The 18,693-nt window shown below is 42.2% G+C and overlaps 2 protein-coding genes across 2 annotated transcripts; both read left to right on the top strand.

Annotated features, from left to right (window-relative positions):
- The first annotated feature begins 1,154 nt into the window (after window positions 1-1,154).
- On the top strand, window positions 1,155-13,208 carry acbd4 (acyl-CoA binding domain containing 4). Its single transcript, XM_080836070.1, has 11 exons — window positions 1,155-1,340; window positions 1,580-1,720; window positions 1,912-2,032; window positions 4,259-4,343; window positions 4,651-4,771; window positions 5,085-5,252; window positions 6,408-6,496; window positions 6,658-6,865; window positions 8,745-8,950; window positions 12,150-12,215; window positions 12,623-13,208. Exons 2-11 carry the CDS (start codon window positions 1,633-1,635, stop codon window positions 12,749-12,751), a joined length of 1,281 nt encoding a protein of 426 aa, XP_080692196.1. The 5' UTR covers window positions 1,155-1,340; window positions 1,580-1,632; the 3' UTR covers window positions 12,752-13,208.
- Window positions 13,209-15,683: 2,475 nt separating this feature from the next.
- On the top strand, window positions 15,684-17,685 carry hexim1 (HEXIM P-TEFb complex subunit 1). The gene is made up of 2 exons (XM_080834476.1): window positions 15,684-15,821; window positions 16,068-17,685. Exon 2 carries the CDS (start codon window positions 16,084-16,086, stop codon window positions 17,134-17,136), a length of 1,053 nt encoding a protein of 350 aa, XP_080690602.1. The 5' UTR covers window positions 15,684-15,821; window positions 16,068-16,083; the 3' UTR covers window positions 17,137-17,685.
- The last annotated feature ends 1,008 nt before the right edge of the window (window positions 17,686-18,693 follow it).

The raw sequence follows: 18,693 nt of genomic DNA, 5'->3' as shown, positions 1-18,693 counted from the left end.
GAGAGAACGAATCACAATTTTACTGAAGAAAACACCGTTCTTTTGGGCTATCCTATGGGACTAGACACCAGCACCCACAAGCAAAGGGTCCTTCTCTCGATTACAGCGAGCAAACGAATTCACTGATTTGAGTTGCATTCTGTCGGCTACAGACAAGACAAAATCAGTCCCACTTTCTCTTCCCCAAAACAGCTTCTTCTCCATCAGGCAGTAGCCTAATCACATTTGTGAAAATAATTTTAGATGAGTGTCAGAACGCCTCATGATACACAGAGCGCTAGCACACTTCTCCTCCGTCTGTGCACAGATGAAGGGTCAGTAAAATCCCTTCCACCGAGAGCCGTCTAAATCAGAAAAAAACTAGGTCAACGTGCGCGAATGAACAAAGCGCAGACTCGATCAGCCTCAAGAGAAAGCAGAGACCACACACTGGCGACCCTTTAAGAACAGCAGCGCCGTTCGGTTCTGCGATAGTGAGTTGAACAAAATAATTCTTTCCTTGCTGGACAACGGGGCGCCAAGATTCGTCTTTATCCTTGTGAAATATTGCCCTCTAGCAATGAAAGAAGATATTTCAGATTCAATCCCCTCACTCCCCCCACATGTTATAAAGGCGGCAGTGTGATCAAACTCACGAGGATTTAAAGATTATAATTCCACAATAAACGAATTCCTCAATAAGCTATATTTATGACAACCATCAACAAAAATAATGTATGTTGGAATCCAACCTAGTTTAGTTCAGGCTTAACTTTTACTTACAAAAGGCAGTATTTAGACTACTGGCAAATTGTATGTCTATCTTTAAATTCTCGAAAGAAAAAAATAACTTTTACACTGCAGGTCTGTGTCTAAGAGTGCAATTTGGTTAAGGCTACTAAAGCATGGTCAATTCTAAATGTCATACGTCGTTTTTGTCAGCAACAGCAAGGAATGCCAAGTAAAGTAAATGTGGCTAATGTTGAGTCATTGCAAATTAATAACTGATTAACACACGGGTTTCTCCATAGTAGGGGAGGGCGTAGTTATTCAGCAGCCTATCCGACAACGCTCAACACAGGGTTGTCCGTGTTTGTGTGGTGGTGTTGTGTTTTAACAAATCACATGCCACCATACCAGATATCACGTGATATAACACGGAAGTAAATCTTGTGTCAAGTAGCGGTGCCAGAAATAACCGAAACAAAAAGTTGTCTCGTATGTTTATGCACTTTATGTATCTATGAAGTATGTGCACAAGATACACAAATATCGTAGATAAGTTGGTTATCCTTTGGAAATATGATTATTGAAGCCATGTCATGACGGAAGTAGCCTACAGGGACAGGATTGTATTCAAGGTGAGTGTTAAAAACTCAACCCAATTAAATACTGCCCAGTCGGCCTCTAAGGTGTGGTAGTGCTGGTTGAGTCATTTAAACATTCAGGTTGAGTCAATAAACATTGTTGTGCTAGTTCATTGCTGTATGGTACAGGGCTACTACGGCAAGGAAATGTGTCGTGTACTGTCAATAACTGACACTTGGGAACTGTAGTTTCATTCCCATTTTAATTAGTCTTCCGGATTTGACTTTCCAAGGTCCGGAGAGCCATAAACAACTGTGATTTGGCGTTGTTACGTTGCGGACTCTGATGCCAGCCCTAAAGATGGCTGAATCGGGAGACCATCACGGGCAATTTCAGGCATCTGTCGACGTCATACACAATCTCCCCAAAAATGGTAAGGGTTTACAAATGGCCATTGTCCTGTGGTTGAGTTTACATAATTGAACATATTTTGAAGTCCTTTAGGGATTTCAGTACTACATTTGTTAATGCTGTTAAAAAAGACTAAAAGAGTTTTGTAGTCCTACAGCGAAGTGGTCATGTCTGTGCAGTTAATTCAAACTGGCTCTACAAACGATTTCACAGGTTCTTACAGACCCTCATATGAGGTGATGTTGCGTTTCTATGGACTCTACAAACAAGCTGTGTGTGGACCCTGCACGGTGTCACGACCTGGGTTCTGGGATCCCGTGGGACGCTATAAATGGTGAGAGAGGCAGGAATGGTCAAATGCCACAGGCCCTTTTGGAGTTGCTGACATTGGAATTGGGTGAATTAGACTATTTAACCATATCAGAGCAAATAGACCGATAAGAGAGGTGGGTTAAAGAGTCTAAGAATAGTCAGAATAGGGGTTCACTCTGATGCTGCTAGACTAACAAAACAGAGTCAGACTTCTAAATTCTTAAGACAAGACACCGCACAGCAACCTTACTAACATTACATAATATAACATAACATATACTCTGAACATAAGTTCCACATATGATAAACATATAATACACCTACATATACCTACCTTAAATATACAAAATACATATAAAGTACAATATGCTAAACATATAATACACATATAATAACCTATACTAACCTAATAAACCTATAATAACTTAGACAAATCAAGTGTGGGATTAACAGGTAGTGCTGGGAATTATGGGGCTTTGTTCCACAAGTTCTTTAGGAGGTCAGCAAGGTATGGGGAGTAGTTGATCTTGACCCTGGCTATGATTTTAATCAGTGCTCATTAATGATGCCTCTAACTATAATGAATCCTCATTGCACAGAATGGGGGGCATCATGCAGCTGGTGAACAGCAAGAACAAACCAGGCAGACTAAGAAAGAAGTGAGCAGTTATACTAGTTAGGTTAGGTTGTGTTGCTGGATATCAGTTCATGCAGTGAGGGGATTGACCACTGTGGGAAGTCCCTAACCAACAGCAATTACATTTTAAGGAATTTAACATATTTTCCTGTGTATAACTCCAACGCAAAATATGGAAGATGAAACTACAATGAGTAGCACAGTAATGCATGCACATGTGGTCTGCTAACCCCAGGCTGGAGGGTGGGGTGTGGTAGACAACATGTAACCAATAACTGCAGTGATGCAGACATCAATGAACATGATTTAATCTAATCTAATGTGCACTTTATTCCTAGCATGCGGTTGCCAGGTTTCCATTTGCTTACGCTGTTTTCACTATCTTGTGTTGCCAAATGCCAAATACAATGTGTTTGTTTCATCACATAAGCACTGCCAAATGTGCAACCAGTCCAGTTAACCAGTACATGTAAAAAGCGCAGTCCGGCAACTCAAGTCATAAAGCACTTTGAAGCACAACAAAAGACAGCTCAATAAAAGGCATGAGGTCAATGTACAAGATGAACAAACCTATCAAAAGTCTGCTTGCTTTTTCCTCTTGTTTTCATCTACCTTTTGAAGCCTGCCTGAATCCTCTTTTAATTTAAAGGAACCACATAATATATATATTTCTGATATGGGTTCTTTTTTTTCTTTATTCTTTACAAAAGTCTACATTCAAGGTCACTGATATGAGTATGAACACATACTGTACCTGACTGGTTCGCGATTTGGAGGTGAAAAGGCAGATAAGAGTTTGATAAAGCAACATTTTATACTAATATATGAAATAAAGTAACATTGTGTTGTTGTTTTTTTACTCTGTATATGTTCTTAATTATAATCACAGTGGACACATTCGTGAAGACCAAATTCAAGTGAAGGCATTGACTGCAGTGTTTGATATGTCAACGGATTTTGTCACTGTGGTATGAATTGGGCTTCACTGATCTCTCTTGTGATGCTTTTGTGAATTTGAAGTTACCAGTTTTCAGTGAAACACACTGCCGCTGAATACCCCCCCAACCCCCGAATCCAGACTCTCCTTAGAGTTAATACTGGGGGTCCTGAGTCAGGATTTCTGCCACAGTGGAGATTTGGCGTTTGGTCCCGGTTGTGGTTATTTTATCAAACAAACACTATCCATTGGCATTGGTGAGACTTGGATGTATTAGTATAGAAGTCTCTTGGACTGCCCGCACTGAATGGGATGGTTATCCATGACAACTCCAAGAGATAAGTACATACTGTATTAAACTATATTCTTGGTTTGTTAACTTCCTTATTTGCAAATACATAACACATGTTAGGTCTGTTACTCAACATGGAGTGCAATACTGGCCAGAAATCCTGGGGGGTCGAAGCATTTCACTTGTTATCATTATTATTATTATTACACATTATTAGAGCTAAAATGAAGAATGCAGACATCTACCCTTTTCCTTGTTCACTGTTGCTTAAGCCGGCCTAACTCCTTTCCATATTTAGTTTCGATTTCTACCCCATGCCTACACGCTTTTTTCCCATATTCTACTAAATAATACAACCATACCCTGCTGTATCTGTTTCAAGGGATGCTTGGAACCGCCTGGGAGACATGAACAGCGAAACGGCCATGGCTTCCTATGTCGACGAGATGAAGAAAGTAGCACAGGAGGTACCAAAAAAAAAACACACACACACACACACACTCTCTCTCTCTCTTCTCTCTCTTTCTCTCTCACCCTCCCTCTGACCCATGGAAGAGAATGGACCAGTGTAGTATTGGCTGTTGCTATTGGAATACCACAGGAAATGCTTGAGTAAATGATTACCATAGAGTGCTGCAGACAAACCCTCGTGTCCTTGGGTAATAAGCAAACACACCCTAGGGGAGTCTGTTCGCTCGGAGCGGCTCGGCCGGTGATTGCCGGTTGCCTGTCAAAAGGGAAATGCTGTTTACATTTTTGGTGGTGTGTTCGCAGGTTATCAACACTATGCCGATGGATGAGAAGACGGCATCTTTTTTCCACTATTTTGAGCCGCTCTATAAGGTTATCCATGACATGCCTCGACCACCGGAGTCGCTGCTTACACTTGAAGTTGGTCAGTTTGCCTGTGTTGTATATACACATCAACACAAATCACTTCTAATCATGCCACCCTGAATGTGAGAAAGTTAATGTCAGAAAGAAAATGAAAAAGCCTGAAACAAAATATGGTTATTTGAAACACTATCAATTTCCTTGGAGGTCAACACTGTGTGTGTGTGTGTGTGTGTGTGTGTGTGTGTGTGTGTGTGTGTGTGTGTGTGTGTGTGTGTGTGTGTGTGTGTGTGTGTGTGTGTGTGTGTCTGTGTCTGTGTCTGTGTCTGTGTCTGTGTCTGTGTCTGTGTCTGTGTGTCTGTGTGTGTCTTCAGACATCAATGCCAATGACCAGACCCCAAACCTCACCGAGACAGAGCAGGATCCGAGTCCCCAGGACCCTGCAGCTCCAGACCAGGACCATGAAGAAGAGGTCTCCCTTACTGTCACCTCAGAGCACAGCGTGGCTGAGAGGGATCACAGCACCCAGTCCCAGGAGCCTGGTGAGAATGACAGGGAAGCTATGGCGACCACATAGACATCTGTGTGGAGTGAATAGCTGGAGACATACAGTGCATTAAGAAGAAGTGTTTTGCATGCTGCAGTGTAGTTTCACTCATACAGCCATTTGAGCTGGCTTTTGAAAACACAGAGGAAGCTCAGATACTGAAGGTGTTGCGCTCTACTCGCTATGGCATATTCGAACTCTGGGGGATCAAAAACGAACTGTAGTGTTAAACGTGTTAACTTCCGTCTCCCAGTTTGCCTCTTCAGGCTGAATGGGTTGTATCAGCAGCTGTAGCCATCTACCATTTATCTGTTCAATTCCAAATGAGCCCTGAGCTAGAGAGGGAGGGAGAGAGAAAGGGAGAAAGAGGGGGAGGGAGAGGGAGAAAGAGGGAGAAAAACTGGGTGGGTGGAAGCAGAGCAGTCTGCGCTTCACTAAGCCGGCCAGAGGGCTGCCGAAATGCTTCCTTTTTTATCAGAGCTCCTTTTGTGTGAGACACAGCATGTCGGTTGGAGATTGGACGCGTGTCTGTCATAACGCCTGGTTCTAGGCTTTTAGACATCGTTTGATGGACTGTCAATCTGATGTAGGAAGTGATATCCTCTTACCTAAGATCTTACTATTTCACGGTGTGTCTGTACAAATAGTGAAAGATGTTTGCAAACTGAAAGACATAAAACTCAAAACACATGCTTATATATTTGCATGGATATTCACCATGGAGGGTGACTTCCTTTGCTTATATTTCTGCTGATATGGATGCACAGGGAGCACACACACTGATAACATGTATAGTCCACTTGATATATAAGTAGCTTTGGATAAAAGTGTCAATGTCAATGAATGAATGTAAGTATTACAAGTGTAGAGGAAATTCCCGTTAGAAATGGCCATGTACAGATGTTCATTGATAACAGTCGGAAAGGTTTGTTTGTTGAGAGGGCTTAGCACATGGATGTAAACTGTAAATCAACTTGCCCTGCTCAGCCAGAGCAATCCAGGCAGTGGGTCACATCCCATGGCAACAAATTGATTACTTTTGAAACGGCAAGTCTTGAAAATAGATGTGGATTTGTGCAACACTGTCACACGGTTGTCATTTCTGAAACATTTCTGCCACCCAATAGAGACTTTTTTGTTATGTCTGCAGAGCCTGTTTCCTCGGAGGGCCTGGTGTTAACCAGCGACTCGGAGAGCGAGATCTACTGTGACACGGTGGAGCAGCTGGACAGTGGCAAGGTAGGGATGGAGTCTGAGGTTGCCCCCTTACCCTCACGCGTGCGAATGGAGAAGATAAATCACCTGTCCTTTTCAGAGGGAATGTGACCCATCATGCAATTTTCACCTCTTTATTTCTTTCGTGGGTGTGTGTGTGTGTTTGTGTGTGTGTATTTGTACAGTGTGTGTCCATGCCAGACAATCTCGACAATAGGCTGGCACACTCTGAACCCAGTGATAACCCAGGGCACCACGTGGCACCTGTCTCCCGGGTTACAGAGGTGGGCGCTGGACAAGGTGGCGAGGGTGGAGGGGAGGGGCGAGGCCCCCCCATCAGGAAGAGGGATTCAAGGAGAGATGCTGCCAGGCAACCCGCTAGGGAACCCATGGGTCAGTCCAAGACAATAGCTGGATTTCAATCCAACCTTTTAATGTGCCTTTTGACCATTAGAATAACAAATCCTGAATGGAAATGCTTGATATTTGCTTCTAGTCTTCTAATGTGAACAAGCATTCAATTAGCTAGAGGGATTGGATTAATTAAGGGTTATAATGCGCCCAAGGTTAATGGAAACATGTTTATCAGGTGTTTCCGCTAAAGTTGCCCTGACAACGTTACATTTTGATCCCACAGCTGTTCACAACTCCACCCTTGACTAAGTGTCCATTTTTTATTTGCATAACACAGCTGATAAAAATGCACACTGATTCACACTTTGTTCAGCTGAAATTTCACAAATGAACATAAAAGATGCAAATGAGTGGAGAGCCAGCTAATAACTGCTCTCCAAACTGCCTTGATTATATATGACTGTGGTATCTAGCATTCAAAAAGGATCAGGAGAGATTTTGGTTTGGGGTGAATCGATGAGATAGGAAGTAGACGGTATAGAGATGGATTTATATGATGCTTATAGGCACTTTGTTGTGTATGTACAGTATACACCAGAAGTGAGCACACCCCTGTCCAATGGACTTAAATGTCCAATGATTCAATATCGTATCACCTCTCATTCATGCATTTTTAAGTTGACAAGTAGAGTATATCCTCGTATGAACAATCAAAAGCAAATACTTAGACTGTAAGACTTAAGGCTATATTGAAAATACAGGCTTTAAAAGTAAAAAATTCAATGCAACAAAAGTTAATACACCTGTGATCACGACACAAAAGTTCCAATTAGCCTAAGTGCATGAACATGGTTATAAGGACCTGCGAATACAAGAACTTTCTCAATGTTGTGCATGTCTACATCAAGCTCCGCATGTAAATGACTTGCTAGAGGAATTGAAAAATCGGATCTGAACTTCACAAAGATGGAAAGGGATACTGAAAGATCGGTGACCAAAAATCAGTCGAAACACAGCTGCAGCAGCAAAAATACGAGCCACTTCTAGAATCTAGCACAATCTAGCTCTGAAAATCAGATGGGCCAATGCTTCAGACTTGGTGGTCATCAATGGAGTCAACCTCTATGGACAGCGTCCAAGAAAAAAAACCTTGCTTGCTCTTCGGCATAAAGCTGAAACATTAAATTTAGCTTAAGGACATGAAAAGAAACCTGATAAATATTGGGAGCACATTCTTTGGTCAGATGAGACCCAGATTAATTTGTTTGGCTCAGATTCGCCACAGTGAATGCATAGTCTGGACAGTGAACCATGGAAGTGGGAGTGAGATGATATCGGGATGCATAAGTGCAAAAGTAGTTTGGGAGATGAGATTTATAGATGGCAGCATGAATACCTGTGGATATGCTGAAATACTGGCTGACAAGTTGACTCCCAGACTCCAGATGCTTGGCAGAAGAGGAATATTCCAGCATGATAACGATCCAAAGCACACTGCCAAAATAATGCAAGAGTTCCTAAAGAGGAAAAAAGGGGAAACTATGACCTAGCCCAGTATGTCACCTGACTTGAACTCAATAGAACACCTTTGGGGTATATATTGGGAGATTGGTAGAGCATCACAACCCCTCCTGTGAAGAAAATTGTTGGCAGAACAGAAAGGTGTATTGACTTTTGGGTTCCTACTGTGGGGCCTGTACTTTTAAAATAGTAAATGTAAACTGTTACTTTTAATTTTACATAAGCACAAACACCCTACTGTTTCAATTATTCCAATTATTGTAAAGTGATACGATTTTGAATAATTTGACATTCATGTGATATTGCACAGGGGTGTACTTACTTCTGTTATATACTGTAAATCTATCTATATGCATCTATATCTGTGTGTGTATGTGTGTGTGTGTGCTTTATGCAGGAGGGGGTCCTGAGCGCGATGCTCAGCACGCAAACCGTGTGCCTGGTGGCGTGGGGGGTGGGGGAGAGGACGGCTCGGGGGGCTCGAACCGGCTGCAGGAGGCCCAGGTGCAGCAGCAGATCATGCTGGCGTTACAGAGGCTCCGGGAGGACATGCAGAGCGTGATGGAGCGCTTGGAGGTGGTGGAGGGCCTTGCTGCAGCCAACGTAAGAGTCAAGGTGGCATCTTTCAAAGCCTCCTGTTAAAGCACTGTCTGTGACATAGTTATGCTGTATTACTGTTTAAGCCATCTTGCAATATATGAATCATTAGTAGTATTGGCTCAAAATAATGAACTTTTACTCATGAACATAATGCCTGAAGAGTGACAATCATTCCTTTCAAAATTCCCTGCAAAATTGTCAATTTTCCTTTCCTTTTTGTAAAAAAACACACTCCTGGGGCCGTATTCACAAAGAATCTTAGGGTTAAAAGTAGCTCACAAGTGGCGAATTTAGGAGAAACTCCTAAAAATAATGGGCGTGTCAGTCTTAAATTTAGGACTCCTATTTTATTTTACTAAGAGCAATTCACAAAGTATTTTATCCCTAAAAGTAGCACCTAAGTCTAAGACGGCTTAAAACTCCTCATGAGGACTCCTAAGTCACTAAGACTTATTCACAAAAAATCGTAAGATGGCTGCAGCCGACTTGGAATTGATAAAAGACATTGCTTAAAACGTGAAGGTATTAATATTGTCGTAGAATTAGCGCGGGATGCAATGACGCCTTTAAACAACGATGTGTCCCGAAGTGAAATGTTTGGAAACATAAAGATAGCCTATTTGGCTTCGCGGAAAACGCAAATGACGACACTGGGAGTCATCAGTCAGCCGTTTAATTCATCAAACTATCAACGCACTGTAGACCCCACATCATCCAACAGTTTATCCAGTTGCCTTTGGACAATCGCCAATTACACAAGATCAAAATAAATTCCATGGCGATCGCAGGAATGTCCAGTGACGGGACACACATTACAATAATTGCCCCATCAAAAGATGAGGACGTTTTCTACCACCGTGGCCTGGATGTACCGATGACTCGTGCATTTCAACGGAGAGCGGTCTGCAGCAGGTTTTTGAGAACTTACCAGCTGGATGCCGCTGGGGTGACAGTGGCTATTGGTCCTGGGACCAGTAGGCTTTCGCTTAGGCTACGTTTCGTTTCGCTTGAAGGGCCGTATGTGCTGATATTTGAAGTGGTCAAGGGCTGGAAATATAATAGCCTAACAGTTTGCTGGGTGCTTTAATTATTACTGCCTTGATTACATGCAATTGCCATATTTTATATTGATCGCTTTCTTTTTCTCTTAACGTGCAAAGTGTCATTCCCGTTGGATGCACAAACTTGTCATCATGCGTGTGCATTCTGCTAACTGCACTGTCCATAACTATTTAATATGACTTAATTTGAAGCCTAGCTTATTCTCTTATTTTCAGTTGATATAGTGGGATTGTTAGAGGGACGTCACAAATTAGTTTTTAATGAGAGAGCCTGTCAACAACCAATCACCGTCCTCGCCCCTTCTAAACTCGTGCATGAGAATCGACGTCATCCATAGCAACGGTGCTTTTATCTTAAGCTTAGGAGTTTGTATTATCCTTAGTATGAGTAGGTCTCAGAGGCGTTGTGAATCACTTTTAAGAAATTACTCCTACGTAAAATGTTTTAGCGCAAGTTAGGAGCACTCTTAGTGGTAAGATGAAAAGCTTTGTGAATACGGCCCCTGGTTAATAGCATGTTTCAGTCCTGTCTGACAGAACCAGGTAACAGAGTTGGAAATGAACACCCAAGGTGAAGATTACATGTGAGGTGCTACAGTTGAGTAACTAGTTGACAATATGAAGCTGGTTGTGATGACCCGACCAGTGGTGCGCTGACCTGATTGCAGGTTTTATGATTGAACCTTAATGACTGTTCCTCTTCAGGCCTGGAGACCTGACAACAACAACAATAACCCAAAACATCTAACAGTGCTTTCAAATCAATCAGTTTCCTTTCATCAGGTAATGTCACTTTAAGAATATAGTGAAACCAGCCACACAGGCATCAGAAGTATTGTCACATGCTCCTACTTAAGATGTGTGCTTCTGCTTTAGCGCTCACAAGGTAAAATCCCCACTGCAGCTGATCTCTCCTAGCTCTCAGACCTAGCAGTGCTTCCCAAAACTGCCATAGCCTCATGAATGTAAGTGGATCAGGGTGTAGAGTCGCTGAATGGCAAATCGAGGGTTCATTGGTTCATCACAGCGCCTTTCTGGCTTTGTGTCAAAAGTGTCTGAATTTATTGACCACTAAATGCTTCTATGAGAAAATGTTGCCTCTTGCTCGGCAGGTAGGCAAGTGTGAGACATTAACTGGGAAGTACTTTTGACAAGGAAAGTGTTTGCTTTCTCAGGATTAAGGTAGCTGTAGTAGATGATATGAGTTATCATTTTGAACCCTTTTAAAGGTACAGTCTACAATTCTAGTTCAATTGAGCTCCTCACAGTCCTCTGGCTGTCTGTTCAGTGTTGTACGGATACCAGAGTCTTTTAAACACACAGTCCTGGCTCTATAAGTGGGAAACAAACACAGTGGCTCGGATCTAGCATTATATAATCCCAGCCAATCAACACGGTGCTTCAGGAGCATTGAAGGCAGGGGTGTAATTTGATGGGCTGTTGAGCTCCAATATCAACAACCTTCCATGAAACCAAAACCAAATCGCAAACTCCACCTTATTTGTCCAATTACAATGATTGAGGAACAGCGATGCTTTTGGAAAATAGACTCCCAATTAGTTGTACTTGTTTTGCATTCAGTTTATCTCTGGCACGCTACTCAAATGCAGCGCAGAGGTACACCTAAGACATCCAGCTCTAAGGACAGGACAGTGAACCACCAGGTCTGCCATTCATTTCTTATGGTTCACCTTGATGCCCACTCCCATTCCTTTGCTGTTCCAACTTGTGTTGTCAATGCCAGTGCATTGGGAAAGTGGAAAATGACACCACATGGTGTGTATCCTACAAATACATATTGGTAGTGTACCCTACACAGTGCTATTGACAAGACAGAATCCAAAAGATTCATCAGCAACAGAAAATCTTGCATGTTACAGTCTTCAAGAAATTACTTTTCTGTCCATCGTTACATCACTGGGGAGTCATTAAAATAATGTTTGGCCAGGACTGGTCTGCTGCTTAGATAAATGGTGAGTCTGTTAATGATTGGCTGGGTCTTCCCATCTCCTGTAGGTCTGGTTTGAAGATTTTCAGGCAGAACTCTCCAAGGAATTGAAGCTCTCATTCCAGCTCTGTTCTCTCCTGTCCTGTTTCAAATAGCTTTTCTCACACTGTGAGTGTGTGTGTGTGTGTTTTAGGTTCAGAGTTCAAGCTGGAGGACTCAGACACTTCTACCAGCAAATGAAACAGAGGTTCACCAGCAGGTACTTGGTTCAGAAAGCAAACTTTATGTCACACTGTGCTAAGCTCCTGTCCTCAAGTAGCAGACGAGAGAACTGAAGGGCCTCTGTTGATATGACATTTCTATTTCAAATGTAATTATCTGTAAGGGGCAATTTAATTATTTGTGATTTGTGGATTTAATATGTAATCAGATATGTAATAGAGGGAGCATACATAATTAGATGCATAAAGAAATGATTTGCTCATTAGGCCACGCACAGATGTTGTGTGAGTGTGTGCGTGTGAGAGAGAGTGCAGTTGTTTGTGTTTGGGACCTTGATTCCTTCAGTCTCTAGCCACAGTAGAACTCGTCTGTCCCCAGCTCTGGCTCTGTTTTTAAAACGCTCCTTTGTCTCAATACATAACAATACACCCCTTCTCTACCCAGAGCGACTGGTGGTGGCCATTTGATGTGTCCGGACGCACGCTGATGCTCCTGCTGCTGTGGCCTTTCTACGCTCAGGGGCTCATGTTCCTGCTTCAGCGGAGGAGGAAGAAGCCCCATGTGCCGACATGAGGATGTCTGCAGAAAGATGCATAGAAAAGGGGTGGGGGGTGGAGGAGAGGAGGGTGGTTATGCCAACATGACCATTTGCATCATTTTTTCATTGAAAGAAAATGTGTTGCAGATTTTAGGTGAAGGATATGATCGGCTTGCCTCAGGTAAAATCTAAAAAGTATTTCACTGTGGCTGTGGTTATTCGCCATCTTCAAAAATGTATGCAGGAGGAATCAATCTTGACTATGGGATGAACAAAAGACTTTTTCCATTTAATCTCCTGCAACTGATTATTTCATGGATGGTGGTCAATATTTAACATCTCGTGTTTCAGAAGTCAAACATTCGGCCAAGAATGTTGAGGTGGTGTCTTTTAACTGTAAGTGGTTCGTTGTGAGTTCATTTCTGTCCTTGCACGTGTACCACTTTATACATTGTGTTTCTTCAATGAAGCTTAATAAAAAAACACACAATAAAAGTGTTCACATCGGAAGGAACTAAACTATCTTCAGCTCTCTAGTGTTAGATTAAACTTTTAAATAGAAAAACCAAGCCAGAGAAATTAAAAGTTTCTCACAACTTCATCAGGCTGAAATCTCTGACAAAAAGTTTGGAGAGTTTTCATCATCTTTCAGCAACCCCTCCCAAAAACACTCAAAAAAGTTATTATGTCTGTCAAGACAGGAGTTCCTCGCTAGTAGGTTTGTTTCACATCCTGAATGAATTTACTGCACCAGTGTCAACCCAAGGAGGAACTTATCTGACCTTTACAATGGCCTGCATTGTGTGCACTTTAACCTAACTGAAGTAAACACTGGCAGGGTTTAGTAAGAAGCCACTGGGACCAACAACAATAAAGAGGTTTTCTTTTACCACATAATCTAAATAATATCGTTCAGATCCCAGAGCATCGGCCAGGTTTGTTTATAGATTTGTTAGCATCTGTTCGTATCAAATAAAGTGTCTGCTGCTGTACTGAGTCAGTACTACTGCCATGTATGCAGTCATATAGGATTACGGGATTAGATCAAGCCAGGAGCTGAGGTGAAGGAAACGTTGACTGATGTGTACGTGTCGGTGCATCGCAATCAACCTCTGCATTCTGTTGCAATCATATAATCTTTTGCTGCATGTTGCCTGAATTTTTTGGGGTGATACGTGCAGGCACAATGAACAGCCTGCACAGCAACGGGGTAGTGTGTTCATGACAGAATTGGGTGTTTTAGCTTTTGTAGAGAGTTGGAGTCGTCACACTGGAGGTCAACAAGACGGTGATGATTTAACTGTACTTGACGTTAAAATACTCAGTTGGTAACAATAATTGTACACGCCCCTCGCCTCGCTGCACAAAGAAACAGTACATCCATTATATCAGCATTAAACACAGTAACATGTTTGCAATGTTGGCAAAACGTGTTAAACTGATATCAACCAACAAATATCAGATTAAATCTGGCTAAGAAAGCTAGCTAACAAACTAACGTTACACCTTAATAGTTAGTTCATGTGACTAGTTAGCGAGCTAGTGTCTTTGCTGTGCTAATCAAAAAGCAAATTTATGACACATTTCCCAGAAATTCGTGTGGCAGCTCTTAATGATACGCATATCCATTGATACACGATCACAGCATTGTCTACCACTTAAATAAATGAATGGTAAAATGTCACGCTACCATAGCTTGTTTTTTCAGAGTAGTTATGGCTAACCTAGCTAGCTAGTTGAGTATAACCGACAGACTTCAGTGGGCAGTTTACTTGGCCAGCTACACGTTTGATATTGTAATTGGCCCCGTTTGAGCATGGGCTTTAGACACAGGTTATTCAATGTAAATCGTATAAACTATGGGATTTTCAAAGAACTCGATTTTCTATCGTCAGTGGCCGTTAATTGTTACTCATGGCTGATTTACGTTGGTTAGTTAGTGTTAGCTATAAGCTAACCACCTAGCTAGTTAACTTCATACGTCAACGTCTCTTTATCAAACCAAATTTAGCTCTGTACTGCCAAGCCTGGACTTAAGTGTCAAGTTCGTGTGAAAAGACTGAAGTTGTATCATTGGTTTAGTGGGCACATGTTTGATAAACAGACAAAATGGTAACGTAAATTTCGATGCCAGGTATGATAGCTATCGTTTGCTAGGCTCGCGGGATGCTTCACCAGGAGCACTGCCAGGCCCATTCTCCATTGGCATGGCATTAGCTAACCAGATAAGTTTGTCCTCTAATTCGCTCAAATTGCGAGCAAGGCAGAAGGAAATCAACATGGATCCGCAGCAGTAAGCATATTGACTTGATTATATTGCACCGTATCCAAGCATGTAGAGCAGAAACGAAACATTTTATTTTGGTCCATAGATGGAAACAACATCTCTGCAACAACAATGCTTCTGAAAAACTACTTCGTGACTGACGGGCGCAGTATATCCTCCATGCAGTTAGGTTTTCCTGTATTATACTGTTAACGATTACAGTAAAAAATATAGCTAGTTCATTAAAAAATCTGAATTGCGAACGTTTTTTAAAATAGTTTGGGGATTTATGTTGTCATGTAAAATTTCGTTAATCAAAATTTGGTACACTTTATAAATGCCTGAGTACAAGTTTCCACCCATTTTAATTCATATGGTAGCGCCTGAAAGAGTAACTGGGACAGCTTTCTTTGTGATTGACACAATGATCTACCAATTAGGGGAGCAAAATCTTGTAGCATGCGTGAAAACAACTTTCTGGCCAATGGTAATTTTAAGGGGGCGTGCCGTGTTCCGACTTGAAAACAAATAGAGACTTGTGGTTAGTGTAGTCTTTGACAATATGTAATGGATGGAAGACCATTGCCTGTCAAACTACGACTCCCATAAAACGTAAAGCGTCGCAGGCTAGCCGCATGCGCTCTTGCATTGGAGGAGGTAATAAATGTACAAGCCCCCCTTTCCTCCTCAGCAGAAGCGTACAGGAGAGTCCGCTGATAGGAGATGCGCTCGTCCCAACAGAGAGAAACCACAGTTGAAGACGGAGTGGAAAGAGTTAACGATAGTACTCATAAATAGCTGAAGAATTCAGTAGCCGAAATTGAAGTGGACGCGGAGAGGTTTGTTTTATAATTGTATTGCTTGAGTTGTTAAAGAGTAAAATGTCGGTTAAAGTCAAAGTGTATAACACCTTTTAAAATCACGTCACGAAATGTAATTTAACGAAAGTTTGAACGATAGAATGTAACTGACTAACTGAGGTAAATATTAGCAGTTGCAACTTCAATACCGGTAACAGACGTTTCAGTGTTCCCATCAGTTTTGGAAAGACAATAAGCCTCACCTAAAACTTATTTCTCTCTCAGGTGGGAGTGTACAGTTATGGAGCTTATTACTACCAAAGGCGATGTAATTTCGGAGGATGACAGTAGGGGGCAACATAGAGACGGGCAACAGAGAGACATCGTCGCTAGGAAACAAGTGCAAAGAAATCAGCTGGAGGTGTGTCCTGGACTGGTTTCTGGAGACACACACCCAATGTGCCGTGGGCACAATCGGGGCGATCTAGAACCGAAAGCAGGGGATGCCGCCGGAGAAGATGGAACTGTTGCTGAAAAAGCACCCGGTTTACCCAGCAGCGAGAAGGACAATCAGAACCAAGGAAATTCAGGTGGATCCGGAACCGTGACTGACCCAGGGTTACCAGACGGAAGGCAGGGCAGAAAGAAGCACCGGCGACGTCCATCCAAGAAGAAGCGCCGCTGGAAGCCTTATTACAAACTGTCATGGGAAGAGAAAAAAGCACTCGACGAGCGAGAAACTATACGAGCATCGCGAGTGCGAGAGGAGATGTTTGCTAAAGGTCTGCCCGTCGCCCCATACAACACTACCCAGTTCTTGATGGACGAGCACGACCGTGAAGAGCCGGATCTGAACACGGAACTCGGCGGGCGACGGTCCTTTGGTGCGAACCGCTCCGAGGACACAGCCAGTGAGGAAGATTGTTTCGAGCAAGATGAGGAAGAGGATGAGGAAGGTGATGGTGGAAGCGATGGTATGGGAAGACCAGGGCAAGCAGGCGGCGAGTTTCTACAGAAGGACTTCTCCGAGACTTACGAGAGATACCACGTCGAAACTCTCCAGAACATGTCCAAGCAAGAACTGGTGCAGGAGTACCTTGAACTGGAGAAGTGCATGTCGCGACTGGAGGAGGAGAACAACCGGCTGCGCAACGTCCAGGGAGACACAGAGGCGATAGCCGAGACCCCAACCGATGGAGCCCAGCGTCTTCGGGAGTTGGAGAGTGAACTCGAGAGACTGAAGGCGCAGAACAGCGAGTTGCTAAAACAGAGCCAACGGTCCAGGGAGCAGAGCATCAACGGGTCCACACCAGGAACTGACACTGGGCAAGAACCAGTGCATGAAAACATGTGATGGACACGTTTGGTTATGTTCGGTTTTATTTGTTTATTCATCTAAATTCAATTTTTGACTGTAAGTTTCAGTACTGCTCTAGGCTCTTAGTTCCTGTTAACGGAGGACGATCTGCAAATTAGATTCCATCCAGAATGTCTATTTTAAATGTTTAAATGAAATATAGCTAACGATTTTACAAATGCGTCACGTAGTCATTATTGCAATTAAATGGTCGATCTAACACAATGCTGCGTTTTTAATGATTGTCAACGGGGAATAAGTTGTTTTCAGTACTTAAGTGCATATGTTAGCCGTATGGGTTTCATAAACATTTCTCTATGGCCTTATTTTTTGAATAGATGTGTCTTTTCATTTAATCCAGCGAAGTAGTTAAACATAGCTGAAGCTCTTGTCGTTTTTATCCGGTTATTGACATACATTTCGCAGATCAAGCCTGTTAATGCATGACCAAAGTTGTCTGTATTAGAATATGGGTTCTTTATGTTTACTTAAGGTTCATCGTGTTTACATGTAAATTAAACGAATGGGTGACAGAAGTTGAACTTTTACTAGCCTAAATGATGTTTACATGAAAAGAAAATTGTACTAGGTCTTACTGACGGAGGAGGAAGTCGTCTGTCTAACTTGCTACGGTATGAGCTGCCCTATCATGTAGCCATTCGCCCTGTCACTTGTTAAAGCGATTGCTTAGCTATTGGGCTTTGATGCCATTTCCAGTAAATTCGTTCCTCAAAGCGCAGGTAAGTTTGAATACAAAATACTAATAAATAACAAGATGTTAGAGGTAAGTCCAGCTTTAAGACGTTCTTGCGCATTCACTTGCTCAGGTAGTTTAATAAAAATGTATTCGTACTAGGATAGTTTATATATTATACCTACCTGTTGGATCCGCGTAACATGAGCGTATTGTGACATTCCTTGGCTTTATTGTAGCCTACTATGTGCTTCAGTGTATTTTTGATGAAAAATTAGATACAGCTCGACAGGCTTTGTTTGCTGCATTGACATTATAATAACTAAGTGTTCGGGAATGGACAACGCTTAAACAAAAGGACTTAATGCATTATATGATAGATAGCTTTCCGTATTTGAGGTTAAATAGACACAGGATGTTACATTACCTAACGTTCCAGTATGTTATGACGGTTTGTTGTAGAGGAAAAGCGGCCGCAAAACGAGGCGGTTTCTATATTGTGTCCAGCTTATACTGTGTGTTTCTTCAGATTTTTGCAGTACATTCTCGAATGCGTCCTAGTTTGGTTGTGGTGTACATTCCATAGCAACCCTTTTTGGCCTGCCTTAAACTGGGAATATATATATGTATTAGTAATTGACATGTGACGGCTGATATGATACATGACACTTGCCTGACTGTGAAACAGTGTGTCCTTATATGTATGTATGTATGTAGCTGATAATGGAGACAAAAAAATTCACACAAAGAAACACGGTTTCATAGGGCAGGTCATAGCCCATTAATCCAAACCATTAAAAATACTCAAAAACAAATAATATAATATATTATATGTATCATATGTACACAAGGGGGTTAAC

The sequence above is a fragment of the Sprattus sprattus genome (genome assembly GCF_963457725.1).
Source record: "Sprattus sprattus genome assembly, chromosome: 3".
In the NCBI taxonomy this organism is placed as follows: Eukaryota; Metazoa; Chordata; class Actinopteri; order Clupeiformes; family Clupeidae; genus Sprattus; species Sprattus sprattus.
The sequence above is the reverse complement of the archived record's forward strand: the minus strand, read 5'-3'. Positions and strand labels throughout refer to the sequence as shown.